This window comes from Girardinichthys multiradiatus, chromosome 11, assembly GCF_021462225.1.
Source record: "Girardinichthys multiradiatus isolate DD_20200921_A chromosome 11, DD_fGirMul_XY1, whole genome shotgun sequence".
NCBI classification, from domain to species: Eukaryota; Metazoa; Chordata; class Actinopteri; order Cyprinodontiformes; family Goodeidae; genus Girardinichthys; species Girardinichthys multiradiatus.
This window is the reverse complement of record NC_061804.1, coordinates 33,889,623-33,911,525: the sequence shown is the minus strand read 5'-3', so window position 1 is coordinate 33,911,525 and position 21,903 is coordinate 33,889,623. Positions and strand designations below refer to the sequence as shown.

Genomic DNA, 21,903 nt, shown 5'->3' with positions numbered 1-21,903 from the left:
TGATTAAGCGTCACATTCCTGCAAAAGACTAAATAAACTATTAATTGTGTTACATCTTAGCCTTATGCACTTTTCTCTTAAACTTAACTGTAAAAGTGAGAAGAAACTAAGGGAAAATGTTTTAAAAGCTAAAAAAAAAAAAATACCAGGACTAAAAATAACCTGAATTACCTTTTGACAAAAGGGAGAATTGAAATTATTGCCTCTTTGATAGGTTTATATCTGCATTGCACAAACAGAACTATTCAAAATGAGCACTTTACCTTCATTGCTATTTATTTGATAAATAATGTTATGTTATATATATGACTGTCAAGTAAAACACAATCTGCGATTATTTTAATTCATTTTTTCCTGATCAACAAGCTGTGTTAATTGAGAAATAACACGTTTATAAACCTATATAGGTCGATGGCGAAGTTATCATTAACATGCATCATCAAACTGCAAAGTTACAACCATAGCCATATAATGTGTTTATGGGTGTAACAACCAACTGCTTTAATAACGTCGTAAAAACAACATCCCGCCAGATTATTCAAGTGAAGGATGTTAAAGGACTGTGCTCAGAATGTGATTGGTTTAGCGGTCTCACGGAGTCAGCCCTGATTGGCTGAAAGCCAGCACTGCCCAGAATGACTCGCTTTTAATAGGTTTCTGGCTTGTTGGCGCTTTTACTTTGAGATTTGGCGTTTCTGAGAGTAATATAAACAGGAATAATCGTTTTGTAGTAAAGTGGTTTTATAATTTTTCTGTCTCCGCGCTAAAGCCTTCTGTCTGTGAATAAGCAGCTACTCTACTATCAACATGCATGTGATTAAACGAGGTATCGTAACCAAGTTTTGTCTTTTTTACTGTCAGATGTAACCGAAGAAAAGTTATTCTAATTTTGTGCAATCTCTCTAAAGCAGTATGCATATTTGCACCGTGAAAGGTAAATAGTTTTACTTTACAGTTTAGTTTCAGACGTCTAATAGTCGTCTTTGACGTATTTTTTTTGTTTTGTTTGTTTCTTTGTGTGCAGTTTCCGCCGAAACGTAGAACAAAAAATCCAGTTATGAAATGACAGGGTTGGCGATTTCTGTTTGTTCCAGGATTTTTTCTTTATGTTTATGAAATATATGTTCAAAGCAAAAATAAAAAATAAAAATTGGCGAACAAGCGTCTGAACCTAAAGTTTAAACGAGTAAATATGTCTTCTTTAGTTGTTTTTTTTTTTGTTGTTGTTGTTGTTCTGTGTTTATTCTATGCCCTTTGATTTTTAAAGCAAATTCATTTATTAAATGTCAAAATCAGCGCAAGTTGCATCTGTTGCCTTTGCGCGCTCCTTTTGCTGGCGCTGTAACTCGCCAAACAGGTGTTTACTAATGGGCTTCCGTAAGGAGACCTGCCAATCTGAGTGGCCCCAAATAAATAAACCAGTGCTTGCCTCTCAATACCGTTCAACTTGTCTGGTAATTTATTTCAGAAAGTGATTTAATGCATATGAAAACTTCTCTTTTGTATTTTTATTCTTTCAGATGGGCGCCATGAGGCCGTTAGTTTTGATAAAATCACATCCCGCATTCAGAAGCTCTGCTATGGACTCAACGGTGACTTTGTGGACCCCGTAAGTTCAAGCAAGCATAGAAAAAGTCTTGAAGGAAGCATCAATTAAATAGACATGTATGTCTCTACTCTGATAATCCTCTTGCCTCGTTTTATGCAGGCCCAGATTACAATGAAGGTGATCCAGGGTCTGTACAGTGGGGTCACCACTGTGGAGCTGGACACTCTGGTTGCAGAGACTGCTGCCACACTCACCACCAAACATCCCGACTATGCAATCCTGGCAGCTCGGATTGCTGTGTCCAACCTGCACAGAGAGACCAAGAAAGTTTTCAGTGGTATGTATGCTGTCGATTTTCCGTTAAATTAAACTTTTATATAACAGTGTCTGTTATATATTTTATGGAGATTTAATGTGGTAAACCAACATAAAGTGGCGCATAATTGTGCAATTGTTTTCAATTTTTTATTTAATTTCTAATCAGCCACCTTTACTTTGACACCCTTTAATAAAATCATGTGCAGCCAATTGTTTTAGGACATCACCTAATTAATAGAGTCCACCTATGTGTAATTTAATCTAAGAATAAATCCAGCTGTTCTGTGAAGGCATCAAAGGTTTGTTTGAGAACATTAGTAAACAAAGGCGATCATGAAGACCAAGGAATACAGATACAAGTCAGGGATGCAGCTATGGAGACTTTTAAAGCAGGTTAGGATATAAAACAATATTCAAAGCTGTGAACCTCTTATAGAACAGTGATCAGTCCAGCTGCAAACCTACCAAGACCTGGCTCCCTACCTAAAGTTATAGGGCCGACAGGCACATCATTAATATCAGAAGCAGCTGGGGCCCATGTTAGCTCTGTAGGAGCTGCATAGTTCAGCTGGGAGAATCTGTCTGGTTGCATCAAAAATGTGAAAAGGTCCAAGAGGTGTGATTTGTTTTGCAATGCACTGACAATATAGACAAGTCCCATGTACCTTCATAATTAACTCCACTGCCTTCTGTAAAATTTCACTTACCTCTGCCATGACTCAGTCCTAAAATCAACAACCTGTCTGCTTCTTACACAGATGTGATGGAGGACCTGTACAACTATGTCAACCCCTTAAACAAACGTCACTCCCCTATGATCGCCAAGGAGACACTTGACATTGTCCTCGAAAACAAGGCTGTAAGTCACCATGGGGGGAGTGGGGAATCTTATGTTTGTTCTTTCGATTTTCAACTTGAACTAATTATGTTTAGCAGGTATTAACATATCACTCTCAATCCTTGCAGCTTCTCAACTCAGCTATCATTTACGACAGGGACTTTTCTTACAACTTCTTTGGGTTTAAGGTAACATCTTGCCTTATTTTGTACACATTTTGAACAATTTGCAAGGACACTGACAGATTTTCTTTTGTTCTTATAGACTCTGGAGCGCTCATATTTACTGAAGATCAACGGCAAAGGCATGTTTCCTCACTTACTCAGAACTATGTTCATGGCTGCAAATGTCCCCTTCAAATCATTTTAAAATCTAATTGTTGATGACCACTTTTTATAGTTGCTGAGAGACCCCAGCAGATGCTGATGAGAGTGGCAGTCGGGATTCACAAACGAGACATTGATGCAGCTATTGAAACGTACAACCTGCTTTCAGAAAAGTGGTTCACCCATGCCTCTCCTACCCTGTTCAACGCAGGCACCAACAGGCCTCAGCTGTCCAGGTAAAAAAAAAAAAGGTTCCTGTGAGAGGTTCACATTCACTCATCAGCGGAACGAATAACATAATGATTCCTCTGAACCAAGCTCTTTCCATGGTTGGGTGGTTATACAACAAATAACTTTAATGAATTGGGTGCAAAAGTTTTAATTCATTGTGGATTCTCTCTAATCAACAGTCAAAATTGGACACAGTCTCAGATATAAACAACAGAGATCTCAGCATATTTCATTTTGACAAAATGCTTTTTGTTGCCAGCAAACAAGCTTTTGTCACCATTCTTCCTCCCTATCAGGATTGGTAGATCTCAGGTAAATTGGCTAGTTTTCTGGCAACCACCCGACTCTTAAACACAGTCCATACATTTTCAAGCATTTACGTTTGACCATTTCTAAAGCTTAATGTTAACCTGCTTTATCCATTTCAAAACCAGTTTTATTGCGTGTTTCTCATCATTTTCCTGTTGGACCACTACATTGTGTCCATGTTTCAACCATCTATCAGCTGATTTGAGGTAAAGTTGGAAGTCTTCTTGTCTTCATTATTCCACCCACCATATGCAATGCTCCAGGGTTGCTTCATTGTGGGCAGGACTGGTGTTTGAGTCTTGGATGTTCTTCAACATCTTAACCAATTTGCTTATATTCCAGTGTAAGACTTTGGGTCAGATGGTTGAACCATGTACACAGCTGGTGTTCCAGCAGGACAATCACCCTAAACTCATCCAAGCCGGTTGTGGAATAGATAAGCGTGGCTAATATTAAGCTTCTGGAATGGCCCTGACCTCAACCTTATTAAAAGCTTGCGCCCTAGGCATGAAATCCAGGGTCTAATCCAGTAAATTAACCAATTTACCAGAAAGAGGAATCAGATATCCATCCAGAAGCTTGTTGGTGTTTTAAGAAGTGTGTGGTTGCACTGCAACTTGCTTAGAGACATTTATGCAAATAATAATGGGGGTGTATGCGCATGCTTGAGCCTGTAGGTATGGCTCTGACCCTGTGTGAGAAAAATTTTAAATAATTTACATCATTAAAATTCAGAAATTGGTAAGACTTTCACGACTATATCATGAATGCAAACCTCTGACTAGAAGCTTTGAGGTTCATCTTAATTTTTGTTTCCTAATTCAACATTTTGGGTGACTTTGCAGCTGTTTCCTGCTAGCTATGAGTGAGGACAGCATCAATGGTATTTACGACACACTGAAGCAGTGCGCACTCATTTCCAAATCAGCAGGAGGCATTGGCGTGGCGGTCAGCTGTATCAGAGCAACAGGCAGCTATATTGCCGGGGTGAGCCACATAGATACAGCTGAGAATGAAATAAAACACGTATTTTTTTTTTTTTTGAACAACCAAATGTAATATATATTCACTTTTTTCCAGACTAACGGGATTTCTAATGGGCTGGTTCCCATGCTACGAGTGTACAACAACACAGCGCGATATGTGGACCAGGGCGGCAACAAGGTGAGGAGATGTTCCGAAAAAAGGAGTCTAACAAGGATGCATAAAAAGGTAATTGAGGTGCTTCTTAAACCTTTAACCACACAGGCCATTGTGCTTGCCTGTTTATAGAGACCCGGCGCCTTCGCTGTGTACCTGGAGCCATGGCACTCTGATGTGTTTGATTTTTTGGAGTTGAAGAAGAACACGGGTAAAGAAGAGCAAAGGGCCAGAGACCTGTTCTTTGCCCTGTGGATCCCAGATCTCTTTATGAAACGAGTGGAAAGCAATCAGGTGAATCCTGAAGGAAATATCCTATCCAGTAGATCTGAGGTGGATTTAATACTAATCATGTGTCCTTTCCTCTGTCCCTGTAGGACTGGTCTCTGATGTGTCCAAGTGAATGTCCTGGGTTGGATGAATGCTGGGGAGAGGAGTTTGAGGAGCTCTACACTCGGTAAGTTCGGCACAGCAAAGTTTTTTTTTTTTTTTTTCACCATTAGTCAGGGCTAAAATTTTCTGCTTATCATGTCCACCTTTAGTTATGAGAAGGAGGGCAGGGTCAGGCGTGTGGTGAAGGCTCAACAGCTCTGGTACGCCATTATTGAGTCACAGACAGAGACAGGTACACCCTATATGCTCTATAAGGACGCCTGCAACAGGAAGACCAACCAGCAAAATCTGGGCACCATCAAGTCCAGCAATCTGTGCACAGAAATTGTAGAATACACAAGTAAAGATGAGGTGAGTACAATAACCACCACATACGTTTCTCCCCTATTGAATACCATTCTACAGTGCATTGATCATAGATATGATCAATCAGCTCTGTTCTTTCTCTAACTCAGGTTGCAGTGTGTAACCTGGCTTCCATTGCCCTCAACATGTATGTCACCTCAGAAAGGAGCTTTGACTTCAAAAAGCTTGCATCTGTAACCAAGGTCATTGTCAGGAACCTAAACAAGATCATCGATATCAACTACTACCCAGTGCCTGAGGTACGATTTCCGTGTTGATTGCTGCGGAGACCCTGTCCTCCCTGCAGCTACGCCTCCAGACAGAGGGTTACATGCATTTAACCTGGCCATCAATGACATGACGTTTGGGCTTTTAAGTGTGCATTTTAGCAGTAGGTTATCTAGGGTCGGTTTCAGAACATAAAATTTGATTTAATTTCATAAAAAAAACATTGTTTGAATTTAGAATGGATTTTTCCACAAATCTTTTAACATTATGCACACAGATTAAAACAAACATACACCCCCAGTCATCTGAAATAAATGTAACAAGCTTCTGGCATCGTTCTGGATGAATTTATGATCACCCTTCTTATCAGAAATGGTGGAAGTAATTTTAATTGATTGGTTTTCTGGTAATATCTGGCTTTAAAACATAATCCACAAATCTCCAATAGGGTTCAGATCAAGGCCATTGCAGAAGCGTAATGTTATCTGCTTTATCCATTACAAATTGTGTTTAGGATCATTGCCCAGCTGGAACATCCAACTGTGTCCAAGTTCCAACAATCTGGCCCAGACTGTCACCCTCAGATGAAAGGAAATTATTTAGGTTGTTCAATAATGACCAACCAGAAACCACCAAAGCTCAAGAAAAATCATGTCTAGCTCCCAGTGGTACTGGTGAATTGCACACTTTAGGTTGAATAATGACAAACGAGGGTCACCTCCAAATACTTCAACTTTACCTCTAAACAACAGCGAGACAGTTGAGACTTGGACACAGTCGAGTGTCCTCACAGAACAATGATCCAAAACACATCAAAGCAGGTTTTAAAATGGATTAAGCTGGGTTGGCATTAAACTTCTGTAATGTCTTAATCCATAATGACAATTTATGGACTATGCCTAAAACATAATAACCAGTGACAGTGTATGTATACATTTGAGCCTGCGTGTGTCATTTTAACCCTGTGTCAATTTAAGAAATTGACCAAAATTAGGATGGCAGCCATTCAGATAGTGAGTGTATGTAAAGTATCAACTTCTTTTAAACACCTTCTCCTTCCTGCTTCACAGGCTGAAAAATCCAACAAGCGTCACCGGCCTATTGGAATCGGTGTGCAAGGTCTGGCTGATGCCTTTATCCTTATGCGCTACCCATTTGAAAGCCCTGAGGCCCAGTTACTCAACATTCACATCTTTGAGACCATCTACTATGCTGCCCTGGAGGCCAGTTGTGAGCTGGCAGCAGAATTTGGCCCCTATGAAACTTACGCTGGCTCTCCCGTCAGCAAGGGAGTGAGTAGTTTTCAGACTTCAATCTAAGCAAGCAGATTAGAGGTGTTCGATTGTGGGCTGATGATGGCATTCTAATTTTCAGATCCTTCAATACGACATGTGGAATAAAACCCCAACAGACCTGTGGGATTGGAAAGCACTAAAGGAGAAAATTGAAAAGTAAGTCCATCTGGAATCTTCACTTGGTCTTGTCTTTAAACGTCTCCGTTTTCCTATACCATATCCTATATAAACTATACCTCAAACTTGTTTGTCCTTAGGCACGGTGTGAGGAACAGCCTGCTTTTGGCCCCGATGCCCACAGCCTCCACTGCCCAGATCCTGGGCAACAATGAGTCCATTGAGGCATACACAAGCAACATCTACACTCGCAGGGTGCTCTCAGGAGAGTTTCAGGTCAGCTTACAATACATTTGGTGCTTTAAAAAACAAAAGAAAGGGAAAATTAGGATTTGGTTTATTCCTGTTCTCAATCTGAGTCGTATAATAATGATAATGTCCAACACTTTATTAAAACCAGTGCCAATTGGGTGCATTAAAATGAGCCGCGATTCACCTGTATGACATGGTGTCTTTCAAAAACGTGCATCTTGCTCCTGTTGGCTGTTGCTACTGCTAGACCAATGCAAGCATATTTGTTTTCAAGTTTGATGCAACTTGTTGATAATTTGCCTCATAAATATGAGGCTAAGGGGAATCATCTGCAGACACAACTTACAGAAAAGGTTGTGTTCCTGTTTCCTTAACTTACATTTTATGGCATTCAAATCAAAAAGCTAAGGATTAGTTTTCAGCTGCTTTCTGTGCAACTCTCCCCTACAAGACAGCGGTCTGGGTTGTGCTTCAGACAGAGCTGGTCATATGACAGACTGGTAGCTTTAGTAGTAGCTCTTAACTTCTCTTTTACTGTGATCGTCAAAGCATGAAACACACTTTATGTAAAACAAGGTTTTGTTGGATTTACAGAATATGCAAAATCATGTGTGCAAGTTTAGCACACAGAATTGACCATGATTTCAAAAAATAAAATAGGTTTGCTGGGAATGCAGCTTATAAAAGAAAATCACAAATATTAGATGTAAAATGAGTATCAGGAGTGGAGTTTAGACCTGGATTTCAATGCTGATCCTTTAAAAATGCTGAGATTAGGACCCCAATCAGCCCAACCTTGAATGAAAGACTGCCTTAAGGTTTTTCATCTTTTCTGTCTTTCATATAGATTGTGAATCCTCACCTGCTGAAGGACCTCACAGAAAGAGGACTGTGGAATGAGGATATGAAGAACCAGTTAGTTGCTCAGAACGGCTCCATCCAGGTAAAAAAAAAAATGTAAGAACTGAAGAAATTTTAATAAAGAAAGACTGTAACATGTCCTTACTTCCATTAGGACATTAAAGAGATCCCAGATGATCTGAAGCAGCTGTATAAAACAGTTTGGGAAATCTCCCAGAAGGCTGTCCTCAAGATGGCAGCAGATCGTGGCACCTTCATTGATCAGAGCCAGTCTCTGAACATTCACATTGCTGAGCCAAACTACGGCAAACTCACCAGCATGCACTTCTATGGATGGAAGTTGGTAAGTCAGGACCCAAGGGACAAATATGCTACCTCGGAGTGTCAGTAATAACTCTTTAATCCCTGTTTATGTTTTCCTGCAGGGCCTGAAAACCGGCATGTACTACCTGAGAACAAAACCCGCTGCCAACCCGATTCAGTTCACCCTGAACAAGGAGAAACTGAAGGAGAGCCAGTCGACGAAGAGTGTGGAGGAAGAAGCCAGAGAGCGCAACACAGCAGCCATGGTCTGCTCCTTAGCCAACAAAGACGAATGCCTGATGTGCGGTTCCTAAAACAAGGAATGACTCGCTCCAGCTCCGTTCCCCTCAAACATTCACAACCTGATTTATAATATTTCTGGAAACTATTTGGTGCTTTTTAAGTGAACAAGAACAAAATCGCAAATTTATACAGTTATTTAATATTTAGGGATTTTTTTTTTCATATCATGAAATGTATGTTGTATTTCCATAATGTATAGAATTGATTGTACTTAGTTTTATAATTGCAGTTTTCTTTTTACTGAATTTCATGTTGATCTTTGTTTAGAATAGAATCAATCATCTGGCATTAAATATTATTACTGCATCTTCCACGATTACCAGCGCCGCAACACAGATGTGTTTAGAGATTAATTCATACTTTATTGCAGTGGCATAATCTCACATTGAAAAGAACAGAAAACTCTTAGTTTGAGTAAGATTTCTATGGGAAAAACCTTAAAGGTAGATGTTTTATTGTTAGTGTCATAATTAATGGAACAACTGGTAATTCCTTTAAAATAACGTAAGCAATTTTTAAATTCTACTTTTCGTTAGGTTGAACTCAGTGTGTAGTAACTTTTAATAAGTGATCCTGTTTTCTTGCCACTCTTCAAAATGGGAAAGAAAAGAAAATGCTACTCCAGTAAGGCAGATGTGGCATGATCGTAACTCAGGAAATGGGTTGAAGAAAATAGCTACTAAACAGAACGTACCCACGTCAAAGCCATAATTAAAACAGCTGGAAATTTGGCAAACAAGGCTGCCACGCAGCACATCAATTAGGATGGTGATGGAGGTAAAGACAAAAAGGAATCTCCAAAGTCCCGCAGCACATTTTCAGTGTGACATTTTTCTACAGCAACACCAGATCAATTATTTTTGAGACTTTTTACATCCATACCAGGGACACCAATAAATGTCTAGTAGGTTTTTTACTTTCTTATTGGTTTGGGTTTTTATTGGATTTTATTTATTACAGAAGAACCACTTTTCAAATCTTACTAAATTGAAAACGATCATGAAAACAAGTGGGGAATGAGTACTTTGAACATTTTCTACCTTGTTTTGGAGATTAGCAGCAGAGAAAGCACATTTTCCTCCATCTCTGCTCAGATTTGTAAACAGCTGCTCTACAGCAGGATTTCTACTGATCAGACGATGACAAACACACAAATTACTTTGTTAAAAACGTTTTGAGTTAGTCTGTATTGACTAAACCGAAGCTGACATGAAACAAACCAGATCCAGGCAGAACACGCACCTTATGCAACGCTAAATATAAGGGAATAAGGCATGGTGTTTTTCCATTGGAGGAGTATGTAATGTGCCCTGGGACCGGTGATGCAGCAGGTGAGAAACTAATGACTTGGTGTGTTGGTGCATGCCTCAGGGGGGCAGATGGTGCTAAACAAGCAGGGACCTGCATCTTTCACATTGTTGCATTAACTACAGATAAGCTGCTTAATGGAAAAACACTGAAGAAACATTCATCTGTGAACCCAGGTAACTCATGCATTTCACCACAACAAGCGGCATAGAAACAAACGTAATTTCAAATACGTTTGTTTTGAAGTTAAAAACTGGACCAATTATATTTAAATCTTTAATGATCTTGCAACTATGATGACAAAAAAAAAAAAAAAAATTGTTGTTACTATCAATTCTCCAGGTACACAGACTTCAGTATAGACAAGCTATTTGTCATCAAAGAACATTTTAACGAGATAGTTGGTTCAAAACTAAATGAGAAAATATATTACCACAACAAAAAATCCATTCTGTCCATCTAGTGTAGACATCATTTCAATTATTTTTCCTGAAAATCAAATCCTGAAATATTTTGTTGCATTTTTCTTCATTTTTATGGGTCAAAATTTAAACGTCTCACCTCAGAAGTTTAACTCAGGCCCACGCTGAGCACGTTCCGAGCTGCAAACTGGAAAACTGGTGGGATTTGCTAAATATGGCAGCCATATTGGATATTGATCTCCGGGCTGTTCTGCTTCTGACTAAGAACTTGAAAAATCTGAGTTTAAAGTACAAATGCAACATAGATCCTATGTAAGAAAAAAAACAATCATCCAATGTTTATTAGAAACAGTTGTAATAAATAGAAACTACACCTTGTCACAGTTATATGGTTTTCATTTATTGATGATGTGGTCTTCACCAACTTGTACAGTAGTCTAAATCTAACCTTAAATGTATAAAAAATAAGAGCTGAACAATATAGCGAATTGCAGTCATCATCTTAACATTAGATAAGTACCTGGATGCAAGTGTCATGCATTCATGTTCTGCATATGTGTAACATATTCGGCCAGTAGAATGGATTTTATCTTCCTTTAATGCCCATAGCAGGTTTATTTCCTGAGTGGCGAAGATGCTGAAGCTCATGGACAGTGGTGAGGATATTATGAAATAGTAAAGAAAGAAGAGCCATTTCGAAATTCTGGGTTACTGTAGTCACAATTTTCCTGTCCAGAATGTATAATGTTAGCTCTGAAGGGAATTTTAGAATAAAAAATATTGATCGATTGTTTTTTTTATTTGTACAGGGACAGTGCACAACAATACACTGACCTAAAAATAGGAAATTTGCATGGTGCCAGGTTATAGCAAAAAATGCTAATTCCCACCTGTAGTCCCTTGACAGGTTGATGTTAATCATACAACACAATCGTAACAGACCTCGCCACTCAGTTACACCAGTTATTAAAGACTTCCAGGGATTTATCATTTCTCTATCACATCCTGCACCTATACAATAAACATACCTATTTGTTCATACACACATACACTTTTGCACTCTCACATACTTTCCAAAAGAACCAATTATACTTTCATTTACACACATTCATCACTAATGAGTGCAGACCTGCTTGGATAAAAGCCATTTCTTTGTCAAATGTGGAAACATTGAGAAACTTGTACATGTTATAATCTCAGTTGGTAATGTATTCCACTGACTCATGGCAACAACAGAGAAGGCAGATTTAGCAAAAGATGTCTTACATTTTGGAATGCTGCACTCTCCTCTAGATGTTGCCCTTATTACTCTAGTTGTTTTTTTCTGAGCTCAGTGTGACGGGTTTTGGGCTTTGTTTAGCTGCATCTCAGGTTATTTCTTTATGCAATAGGCTACATGTACGTAGGCAATGTGCACTCATAGCTGAAAATATCTGTATCTAATGTGACATTTATTTACTGAGCCTTTATCTTTTCAAACTTCTCAAATGTCCGGGTTCCCCACCTTATCAGACATGAAGACCAATCATGGCCAACAGCCTCTGTGGTTAAGGCTTTACTGGTATGCCGTCAATCGAGCCTTCCCCCTCCTGTGAACCAAAGCCGGTGTCATTTGAGCCGCTGCTCCCTGTTGGAGACTGAATCACTTTCTTGTTTCCGTTTTTCTCGTCCCCCTTGGTTACATGAGATCTTTCCACACCATTCCTTTCAGACTTTTTTCCCTTCATCCATCCTGCCTCCTCTGTTCTTTCTTTCAGCTCCATGTTATTGAACTTGTTTATCATTTTCTTTGCATCTGTTGTTTCACTGTTAGTATTGGTGCTCTCAGGGTGTTCAGGCCTTATCTCTGTGAGTTCTTCTGTCACCTGTGGGTTAATCTCTCCTTTCCTTTTATCCTCCTTGCCCTGTGTACTCTCAACATTCACCATCTCCTCTGTGCTAATGAAACTTGTCCCTTCTGTGACCTTCTCTCTTACTTTATCATCTTTGCTTATTTCTACATGCTCGCTTTCCTCAGTTTCTTTTCCATTCCCCAGCTCTGCATTCGCTCTTCCCTCTTCCATTTTCACCACTTCACATTCAGTCACCTTATTCAATTCTTCTTCACTTTCATCCACCTGATCCGCATCTGCATCCTGCTGCACCTCTGAATCGGCCTTCCTTTCATCCGCCCCTTCCTCTTTGTGGTGAACTGTCACGTTAAGGGATGTGTTTTTGTCATCTTGCCTGCTGTTAAAACCTCTGAAGTTATTCTTGGCACCAATGAAGTACTTCCCAAGCATAGAGTAACCACCCTGGGTCAGTGTATCATTTGCAGCATGTCCATCAGTCATCAGAAGCTGCTGGATCCCTTTCATTTCAATGTGCATCCTGGAGACGGCTTTGTTCAGCTCTGTGATTCGGTTACCAATATCTGAGACGGGAAAACACAAATCAGATCACATTTGCAAATGACACAATTAAATTTAGTTTAAACCCCTCCTTAGTGTGAAAGGCTAACACTTGGGATATTTTATTTCATTACACAGACTTTACACTGTAATCATTATAAATCAAGGATTTTGGTGATCAGCATCACTCAATCTTCTAGATCTTTTCTTGAGTTTTCAGAACATTTTGAACACTTGAGTTCAAAATATTAACATTTAGCTGCTTGAACAGTATTCTGGTCTCATTTGTAGATTCCACAAATCTAATGGACCTGCAAATAAGGACATTGGTGCCTTCATTCTGTTTTCTTATAAAAGCTGTTTTTTTAAAAGAGATTAAATAGTCGAACAGGCAGCAAAAATGGCCTTTTTGCAGTTGGTTGGTCAAAATCTAAAATGCTGATGAGTAAAAAGAAAAAAATTAAATTGGATTGCAGCAAATCAAAAATAAAACATCTCATTTAAATATAATTTAAAATAAAATATTCTAACATGTTTTGTATTATTAATATGTGTCCTTTAGAAATTTAAAGCAGGAAAAAAGTCTGGAAAATCAAAAATTTTTCCATAGTGCAGACCTGGGAAATGTACTTCCAAGACTGTCTATACATCTTTAATTCATGTTTATATAAGAATTTAAGTCAAGTTTGTATCGTAATGCCAAAGATCCTATCCAGTTATCTGTACCCTTTAAGCTTTACGTGTTTTAAGAACAAACATTTCCAGAGGAGGCTTTAGAGTTTAAACTACTTTATCATTTCTTTACCGTGTGCACTGCTGCTTGAAACAACCAAAAGATCATGTCTAAAGCCATTTAAACAACATTTCTGAGTGTAAATCCCTTATTTTAAAACTAATGTCAGCAAAGTTTTAAAATGTTTTGAACATAAGTTGTTTACAGTCGAAGGAGGCTCAGGCGGGACATCTCAACCTTTTATAAGACATCATGCGGACAAATAAAAACAAAAAAATATCCAGTTACGAAACTGCACAAAACTGGTGGATTTCTTCGATAATAACATCTTGGAAGATTCTGTGAATCCAAATTAATTTCTACACACAAGATAAAGCAGAAAACTGATGTTGTGTTCTTCGGGCCCTCAAATGGCACAGCATTAGAACCGGACATTTTCCCCGAGTTAAATTCATGGCATGGGCTCAGAATAACCTCCTTGTTAGTGGACATGGTTTTCAGAGCATTCACAAATGCATGGTCAAATTCTTACATTCATTTTAAATAAGTTCCTTGTTCTCAGGGTTAAAAATGGGCTGCACTGAACTGTGCTAAAGTGCAAAACTATTTGATGGTTTGATTAACTGAAATTATTTTTAGAACAGGGGCAATGCTCCCAGCAGGCTAAAGGAGAAGGGAACTGTCTGCCTTGTTACGAAATACATTTTGCGAAATAAATTTTAACAGTCATTTTTAGTCTGACCGCTATGTTGGAGTGTCAAAAGAGAAACTTATTTGAACCGTTTTTGAGCTGCTAATCTCCTAATCTCCTAAATCGATTATTAATTAATTAAAAACTATAGCCAGTAGGACTTATCTTAATCTGAGCTAAAAATATTTCTAATAAAAATATTCTATTGGACCATAACATAAAATTGGGATTCCTAACTCAGTTTGTCCCCCATCAGTCTTACTATTGTTCCCATATAGAGCCCTCGTCTCTTTTTACTTGAACAATCTCAGCAGTACTTAAAGAACTCTTTTAAAGTCAGGAAAACTTATAATCACACTCGGCCTTTTTGCAGTTTTTCAAAGCAAAAAGGAAATTTAAAAAACACAAATTTTTGACACAAAAAGAGCATTGCCTCTGCAAAACACAAATGTACTATCAAATGGATGTCACCTGGAAACATAGACCACAACTATCAGAAAACGCAATTATGTTTGACTGCAACTTCTGTCTGATTAGTCATTAGCATTTTCTTCTTCTCCCACCACATGTGTAGCATTAACTTAAGCAGCCTTTTTTTCTATCCGAACAACATGTGGTGAGAAAACTAAGCTGCGTTTACAGAGTATTCTCCTGACAAAACTGTTGGGAGAAATGGGAGCAGCGGGCCTGGAAACAATGCTGGTCAGAAGTAGATCAGAAACTAGATTTCCCAGAATCCTGGCAGAATCTTGGTTTTTTATTGGTTTTTTTGTTTTTTTGACACATAATTAACGATTGTGGCAAATCATAGATAGACTGTTTGCTGCAGATCCTTGGTTAGGCTGCTGGTTTGTTTCTCTGCTGCCTTGTACTTTGTTTCTTTTTTAATATTTTTTCCCTGTTTCTTGGCTTTGAGCATGGAAATGAATAGAACCATAATGGACTACAATCCCAAACTCAACTGAAAACTAAAATATTTAAAAATGCTAATATCTGCCTTTTACGTCTTGATTGTTTTCATCATTCTTTGTTATATATTCTGTTTTGTCTCCTTTGTTTTGATTTTCTTTCCTTTAATTTTTACATGTCTCTGATTTTTTATGTTTTAATCTAAAGGTTTCTTTTTTTTTTTTATTGATGCCACTATCAGGGACTTATGTCAAAACAAATTATTGTACCATGACAATTTATTGCAAAACAGCTTATTTTTATTTTGTTAGTGTCTCTAAGACTTCACGTTAGCAAGGTGTCCTCTCTATTTAAACCCATCAGAAGATGCAAGTTATCAAGGAGTCATAACCCAAACAAATGTGTTAAGTTAGCCAACAAAAAATATTAATTGGCATAAAATGGGAAGGACAACAATAACAATATGTTTGCATGGGGAGAAATGGAAACTTGAAATAAAATCTGACTTGAAATCACAATTTTTAAAAAAATATTTATGCACAAATTGCAGATTGTGTCGTATGTTACTTTTCATACGGTTTAATGCTGTTTTTATGACATTTCTTACAGAACATAATATAAAAACCTATACTACAAGTCAGTTACCTTTCCTCTTGGTCTCTTCAAACTCCCTGCGAGCTGACTCAATGTAACGCTGCACCAGCGCTCTGATCACCTGCTGTCGGTAAGGCAGGCCTTCCTCTGATCCCTTATCGCTGGACTTTTTTCAAAGAATACATTTATTCTAAAGCATTCTTAAAGCAACACTGAAATTGATTAGCAAAGAGTTGCAGCACTGAACACACACTTACCATAGAGGCTATAGCAGGATATTTTTGCTCTGAGTTGAAGTTGCAACAACAGCACAGAAATTTGAAAAAACCCCTTGAACACAATTGCAGAACAATAGGATTAAAAAAAACTAAACAAAACTTCAAAGTTTTGTGGAAGATCTGAATTTACCTCAGGATGTAAAACCCAGCTTTGGGCGAAGGGATGATGTTGAAAGGCACAGGCATGGTGAGGCCCTCTCTGAAGTAACTCAGGTACAGCTTAGACCGAGCAAATTTCCACTCCACATCTGCATCATCCTAAAAAGACATTAAGGAGGTCAGGTCGCATCACCGAGCTCTGTCTTCTACAAAACAAGTACACATAAGACCCGTTACTCTGTACCTCAATTTTCTGAAAGGAGTTAGTAATCATGGCAATGAGCATGTTGAGGAGGACAATGACAATGATTAGGGTGAAGATGCCGTACAAGATCCTTCCTACAAACTCTGCCAATACAAACTGCGGCAGGTCCACGTAGTCTTGGCTGGCCATGCCAAACATAGTCCAAAATAAGAAGTTGAAGGTCTCATTAAACCTGCAGGAAAGTCGTTAAATGTAATTGAAATGAGACAGTTTTCATACAGATTTTCATTAAAACATCACTGCTTCGAGAATGTTTGCAAGAAAACTAGAGCAGATACAATGCATACATTTCAAACCAGCTTCTTACTATTGTGCTCATATTATCACTTCATTCCAGTACTTCTCTAGAACTACTGTACTTTGCAACCTGAACAGCCCATGTTCTCACCTGCCAAGATGTGGAGACATGACATATGGAACATAGACATTGTTGATGCCACAGAGGAAGGCCGTCCCGATGATCATCAGTATAAACATGAACCTGTGAAAGAACAAAACCTGCTCATTTTGTCTGCTTTGCTGTGTGCTCTGAATTCCTCCTTAAGCTGTATGAAAATGCAGATGCAGCAATGCAGTTACCTCATCATGTCGTCAATCATCTTCCCTATGGAGATCTGCAGCGTTCCCAGGGACTCGTGGGCCGGCAGGATGTAGGCCAGACGGGTGAAGCTCAGCATGCTGGTTACTGCAAACAGCACCTCGGAGATGAGCTGAGGGTCCTCCTGATGCCAGCTGTCACGGACTTAAACATAAAAACAAAGGGTTAACGTTGTCATGTTACAACTGTACTTTTTAATGCTTGTAATTAAGATTTCATGTGACCCTCCACAATTTGTATTGAATTGTCTTTATCAGCCATTAAATAATAATTAGAATCCAGTGGATTACATTTTCCCTTCAGAAGTCACCCAATTATTTAACACAGTCCACTTGTACAAATTTAATGTAAGATAAAGTTGTTCTGTGAAAGCCTGGTGTTATCCTTTATTTAAGGCCTTCCTTCTTTCTATTAACTAAACAAATTATCTGCTAAACATAAAACATGACAGTGGCAGCATTTTGCAGTGGGATAAATCTTGTTTACAGTTTGCCATAAGCCATGTAGTGAAACAGCAACATGTGGAAGAAGGTACTCTGGTCAGATGAGACTAAAACTGAACTCTTTGGTCTACATGTGAAAAGCAATCTATAGCTGACACACCATCCCCTATGGTGGAAAATGGTGGTGGTAGCATCATGCTGTGGGGATGGATTTTTTTTTGTTTTTGGGTTTTTTTACAAGCAAGGACATGAAAGTCAGTCAGAGCTAAAAAATAGTACAATCCTGTTAGAAAATGCAAGAGGAAAGACTTGAGACTGGGGCAGAGATTCACCTTCGAGAAGAACAACGACCCAAAACATATAGACACAATGGTTGTATGGTTTAGATCACAGCATATTCATGTGTTAAAATGGAACAGTCAAAGTCCAGAATAAAGTACAACTAAGAAAAAGAAAAGACTTAGAAATTGATGTTAATATCTTTTATCTATTTTGTAAATAAGAATGAACAAAACATTCACTCTCTACATCTGCAAAGCTGGCAGAGACACAACCCAAAAGACTTGCAGCTTTAATTGCAGCAAAAAGTGGTTCTACACAGTATCTACTCATGGGGAACACTTTTTTAAATTTCCATTTGTAAAACAAATATGCATTCTTTTTTTCCCCTTCACAATTTAGTTTGGTGCATCACATAAAATTCCAATAAAATACAATGAGATTTGTTGCAACGTTTGAAAATGTGAAAAAGATCTACATATTTTGCAAAAGCGCTGTAGCTGAATATTTTCTCACCAGTCTGAGTAAAGTAGATGCACTCGTCACTGCCGCTCTGATCATGGCATAGGAAGTGACCTTTGAGCATGATGAGCACACGCAGAGCAAAAGATGCCAAGTACATGCTCAACACTATCATGTCCAAGCAGTTCCACCAGTCCAGGAAGTAGCTTCGTAGCCCCTCAATCCAGACTTCCTTACACTCGTACCAGAAGAATCCTACATGAAAGAAATTAACCCACTTTATATTCTACTCAGGCTGGAGTTGTTTGTACAAGTTTTAAATTCGAAGACTGGACTTACCAACCACCCACACCATGTGGAATGAAGTGAGCAGAATGTTCTGCTGACGGTGTGCAAATTTATCACGATCAATCTCCATGGTTATGGATTCTCCAAGTAATGCGATGAGAAACCACAGGTAGGATGCAGAATGAAGGAGAAACTTGATCACAGGGATTTTAAGGATTTTTCCCGACTGGAGAGAAACGAGAGGACTGTCAAGCGTAAACCACGCCTTAACATTTATCGCTTCTAGTCTTGAAACTCTGCACATGCAGCAATTTTCATCCAACCTTTGACTTTGGGGCTATCCAGTAAACGAGGCAAAGAAAGGGCATGGTAAGAAAGATCCCGACAGAGACTAAGAGCTTCCAGGCTGTCCGGCTGCCTCTCCACCCTGCTAGGTTTCCACACCAGATGGAGGAAAGGACTTGCTGACAAATCGGATGGGCCACAAACTAACAAACACAAAGAGAGAATAAGGTTATTAAGTCAACCAGGGGTTTTTCCATATCAAGCTAATTGTCTCAGTCTACCCACCTGCTTCTGGTTGTAGTTGACAGCGAGCCTTAGACGTGAAAGGTTGGGTATTCCCTCCTCGAAGGCCTGCTCATCCAAAGCATCCTGGCTCTCATCTCCACAGCTGTTCAGGATTGTGGTGACCTCGCTCTGGTTGCGGCACATTCCCAGTAACTCAACGGCAAACTCCTGACAGAGTTGCTCCAGGCCCAGGTACTGAGGCTGCAGGAGAAACACAGTAGTAGTAGTTCCAGTTAAACAGAGACAAACAGTGCTATGAAAAAAAGTATCTGCCCCTAGCAAATTTCTTGTGTTCTGCTTTCTTGTCACACTTACATTTTCAGAACATCAAAAACATTTTGTGAGACAAACATAACATTAATAAATCCAAAAAGCAGTTTTCAAATGGTTATTTATATGTTACAGTGAAAAGCTGTCCAAACAAACCTTTCTGAAATAGCTGTGATTAACCTTCTGTTTTTGGAGCTGTGTTCAATTCCACTAGCCAAACCCAGGCCTGATTACTGCAAGACATGTTGAACCTAGAAACCAACTGAATAGAAACTATAGGCTAAAAGACCTTAAAAGGCAGCAAAGGCGATATGCTATGAGGCTAATGACATGATGTCCTGATCTGAAGAAATTTAAGAAATGAGAAAAAGCAATCTGTCTGGAGGTGATCACAAAACCATACCAACCAAGGTAACTCCAAGAGCGCATCAAGCTTGTGATGGCAAAAGCCCAATTTGGCTATGCAGCAGGGCAATGATCCAATGCGCACCCACAAGTCCATCTTTGAATGGCTCCAAAAAGCGGTGACTTCGGGTGACTTAGTGAAAGTCTAGACTTAAATCCAATGAAAATGTTATGGCATGACATTTAACATGCCAAAATCAGGCAGGACAACATTCTGTCACAGCAATCTCAAAAATATATTGCGAGTTGCCGCCAGTGTTGCTTTAACCAACCATTTTAAGAGGCAGTGACATTTTCATATAGAGCAACATTGATTTGGATTGCTTTTTCCACGTAACAAAATCCTCAATTGTACAAAGTGCTTTTGTATTTGGGTTATATTTGTCTGATCTGAAGCATTTAACTTTGACAAACCAAAAGAAGAAGAAGGGAGCACCTTAAATTCTGGCTCTTTTTGGGACAGCTTGCGGAGCTCTTTGCTGAGACTGAAGGCAGTGAGCATGGCATCACTGGATGTGACGGACAAGTAGGCACGGCTGGCGATGCCACGGTAGGTGTTGATGCGAGACAAGGAGAACTTCAGCAGGTCGTACTGACGACCGTTGCGACACTCCAGACAGGCACAGGAGATCTTATGAGGCCATGGTATGACATGGCCTTTCTGAGTGAGCATGGTGACGATCTCATAGAGATCTTTCTGACAAGCAAGTGTCAGAGGTGTCACACCTGGGGCAAACTGTGAGTTGTCAATGGACCGGTCAAAGATGGCTTGAGAGAAAGATCGTACGTCCATCTTGTTGCCTTTCTCCTGGTCCAGGCGGTCCAAGAGGCGTTTCACCACCTTGGGCTGGTTTGTGTCCACAGCCACCAGCAGAGCCTCGTGAATCTGCCGGAAGTCAAACTTCACCCCCTGCAGGAGGGCATCCATGGCATCCTCATTGCCCAAGCGGATGGAGAGATTGAGAGCCTCCCTCCACTGGCGGTCCTCTGATTCATCCAGCTGGCGAATGATGCCATCCCCAGTCCTCAGCAGTCCACACAGTAGCTCTATTTTCCCCTCCTGAATGGTGTTGAGGAGCTCCGGAGGGAAGCGCAACTTCTTGTTCATAATCTCCCGCCATTGCTCTGGCTGTGGAACAAGGCAGTAAAGTTATCATCTGGCCACAAATAAGATTAATTTAACAGCCAAGATATCCTTCAACTCAAACAAAATGTTCTCATCAGTCTTGATAAAGAAACAATTGACTAAAGAAGGCTTCTTAAAAACAAAAAAAATGATATTTGGAGCACAAAAAAGTTTAAATCTACCCTAATATCCTTGTGATGGCCCATTCTGTGAAGAACATGAAAATAAAAGGACTTACCGTGAGGTTTTCCATTCCTGACGACAGACCAATACACCTTTTAGCGCTGCAATCCTAGAGCAAAAGCCTGATCAGAGTCTTAGGAGACATGAAGTAGATTTCCACCAACTATTTTGAGCTTCAGAGATGGAGGTGAAAGATACCGATAGATTTGTACGTCCACTTTCAATCAGAGAACTGAGCACAGTGGGGATCATGTGCTACCGCCTGACTAGATGGATTCATCATCTTCCATAAACTCAATAACAAAATTCAATGTCCCCAGGGCCAGGACCAATTAAAATGTAACCTGGTTAAAGTGTTTCATGCATGGCTGGGCTAAAAGCAAACTGTTTCAAACAGGAATTATCCCCAGTCTCCCCATTAGTAACAGTGCCACAGGACAATTATTGCAGCTGTCATTGTTGCTCCCCAGAGGAGCAGCAAGGAGCTCCGAGCAGCTTGAATAAACAAGCATCTCATAGTTAAAGATCACTAATTAATTTGACTGATTTCTCAACACTTCTCTTTATGAAAGGTCCATTTTTGGCAACTTTAAATTTTCTCTTACCTGCATAAACATTACTTCACACATTTAATTTTGGCATATTATGTGAACTGAATGTTTTTGCTCACTCTTTATAGGTTTCAATCATTTATAGTTGGTCAGCTTGTAGATTTCTTAACAACCTTCTGACACCATGCTGATTTCCAGGTGTGGTAAAGTTGAAGTTTTAATACAATCCCT

General features: G+C 39.3%; 2 protein-coding genes across 2 annotated transcripts; one reads left to right on the top strand and one right to left on the bottom strand.

Moving 5' to 3' along the window:
* Nucleotides 1–668: 668 nt before the first annotated feature.
* On the top strand, nucleotides 669–9,114 carry LOC124876466 (ribonucleoside-diphosphate reductase large subunit-like). Its single transcript, XM_047379272.1, has 19 exons — nucleotides 669–826; nucleotides 1,521–1,609; nucleotides 1,709–1,886; nucleotides 2,626–2,726; nucleotides 2,834–2,893; nucleotides 2,970–3,009; nucleotides 3,105–3,267; nucleotides 4,417–4,558; nucleotides 4,652–4,735; nucleotides 4,844–5,005; nucleotides 5,089–5,168; nucleotides 5,254–5,455; nucleotides 5,560–5,709; nucleotides 6,748–6,969; nucleotides 7,052–7,128; nucleotides 7,230–7,365; nucleotides 8,189–8,284; nucleotides 8,357–8,545; nucleotides 8,628–9,114. The coding sequence occupies exons 1-19, from the start codon at nucleotides 808–810 to the stop codon at nucleotides 8,817–8,819; spliced, it is 2,382 nt and encodes a 793-aa protein (XP_047235228.1). The 5' UTR covers nucleotides 669–807; the 3' UTR covers nucleotides 8,820–9,114.
* Nucleotides 9,115–10,905: 1,791 nt separating this feature from the next.
* On the bottom strand, nucleotides 10,906–21,315 carry LOC124876644 (short transient receptor potential channel 2-like). Its single transcript, XM_047379583.1, has 13 exons — nucleotides 21,177–21,315; nucleotides 20,249–20,941; nucleotides 19,138–19,338; nucleotides 18,891–19,055; nucleotides 18,619–18,793; nucleotides 18,334–18,534; nucleotides 17,077–17,239; nucleotides 16,886–16,978; nucleotides 16,477–16,669; nucleotides 16,264–16,391; nucleotides 16,113–16,185; nucleotides 15,907–16,021; nucleotides 10,906–12,951 (listed from the first exon to the last, which is right to left on the bottom strand). Exons 1-13 carry the CDS (start codon nucleotides 21,189–21,191, stop codon nucleotides 12,086–12,088), a joined length of 3,081 nt encoding a protein of 1,026 aa, XP_047235539.1. The 5' UTR covers nucleotides 21,192–21,315; the 3' UTR covers nucleotides 10,906–12,085.
* Between the last annotated feature and the right edge of the window lie 588 nt (nucleotides 21,316–21,903).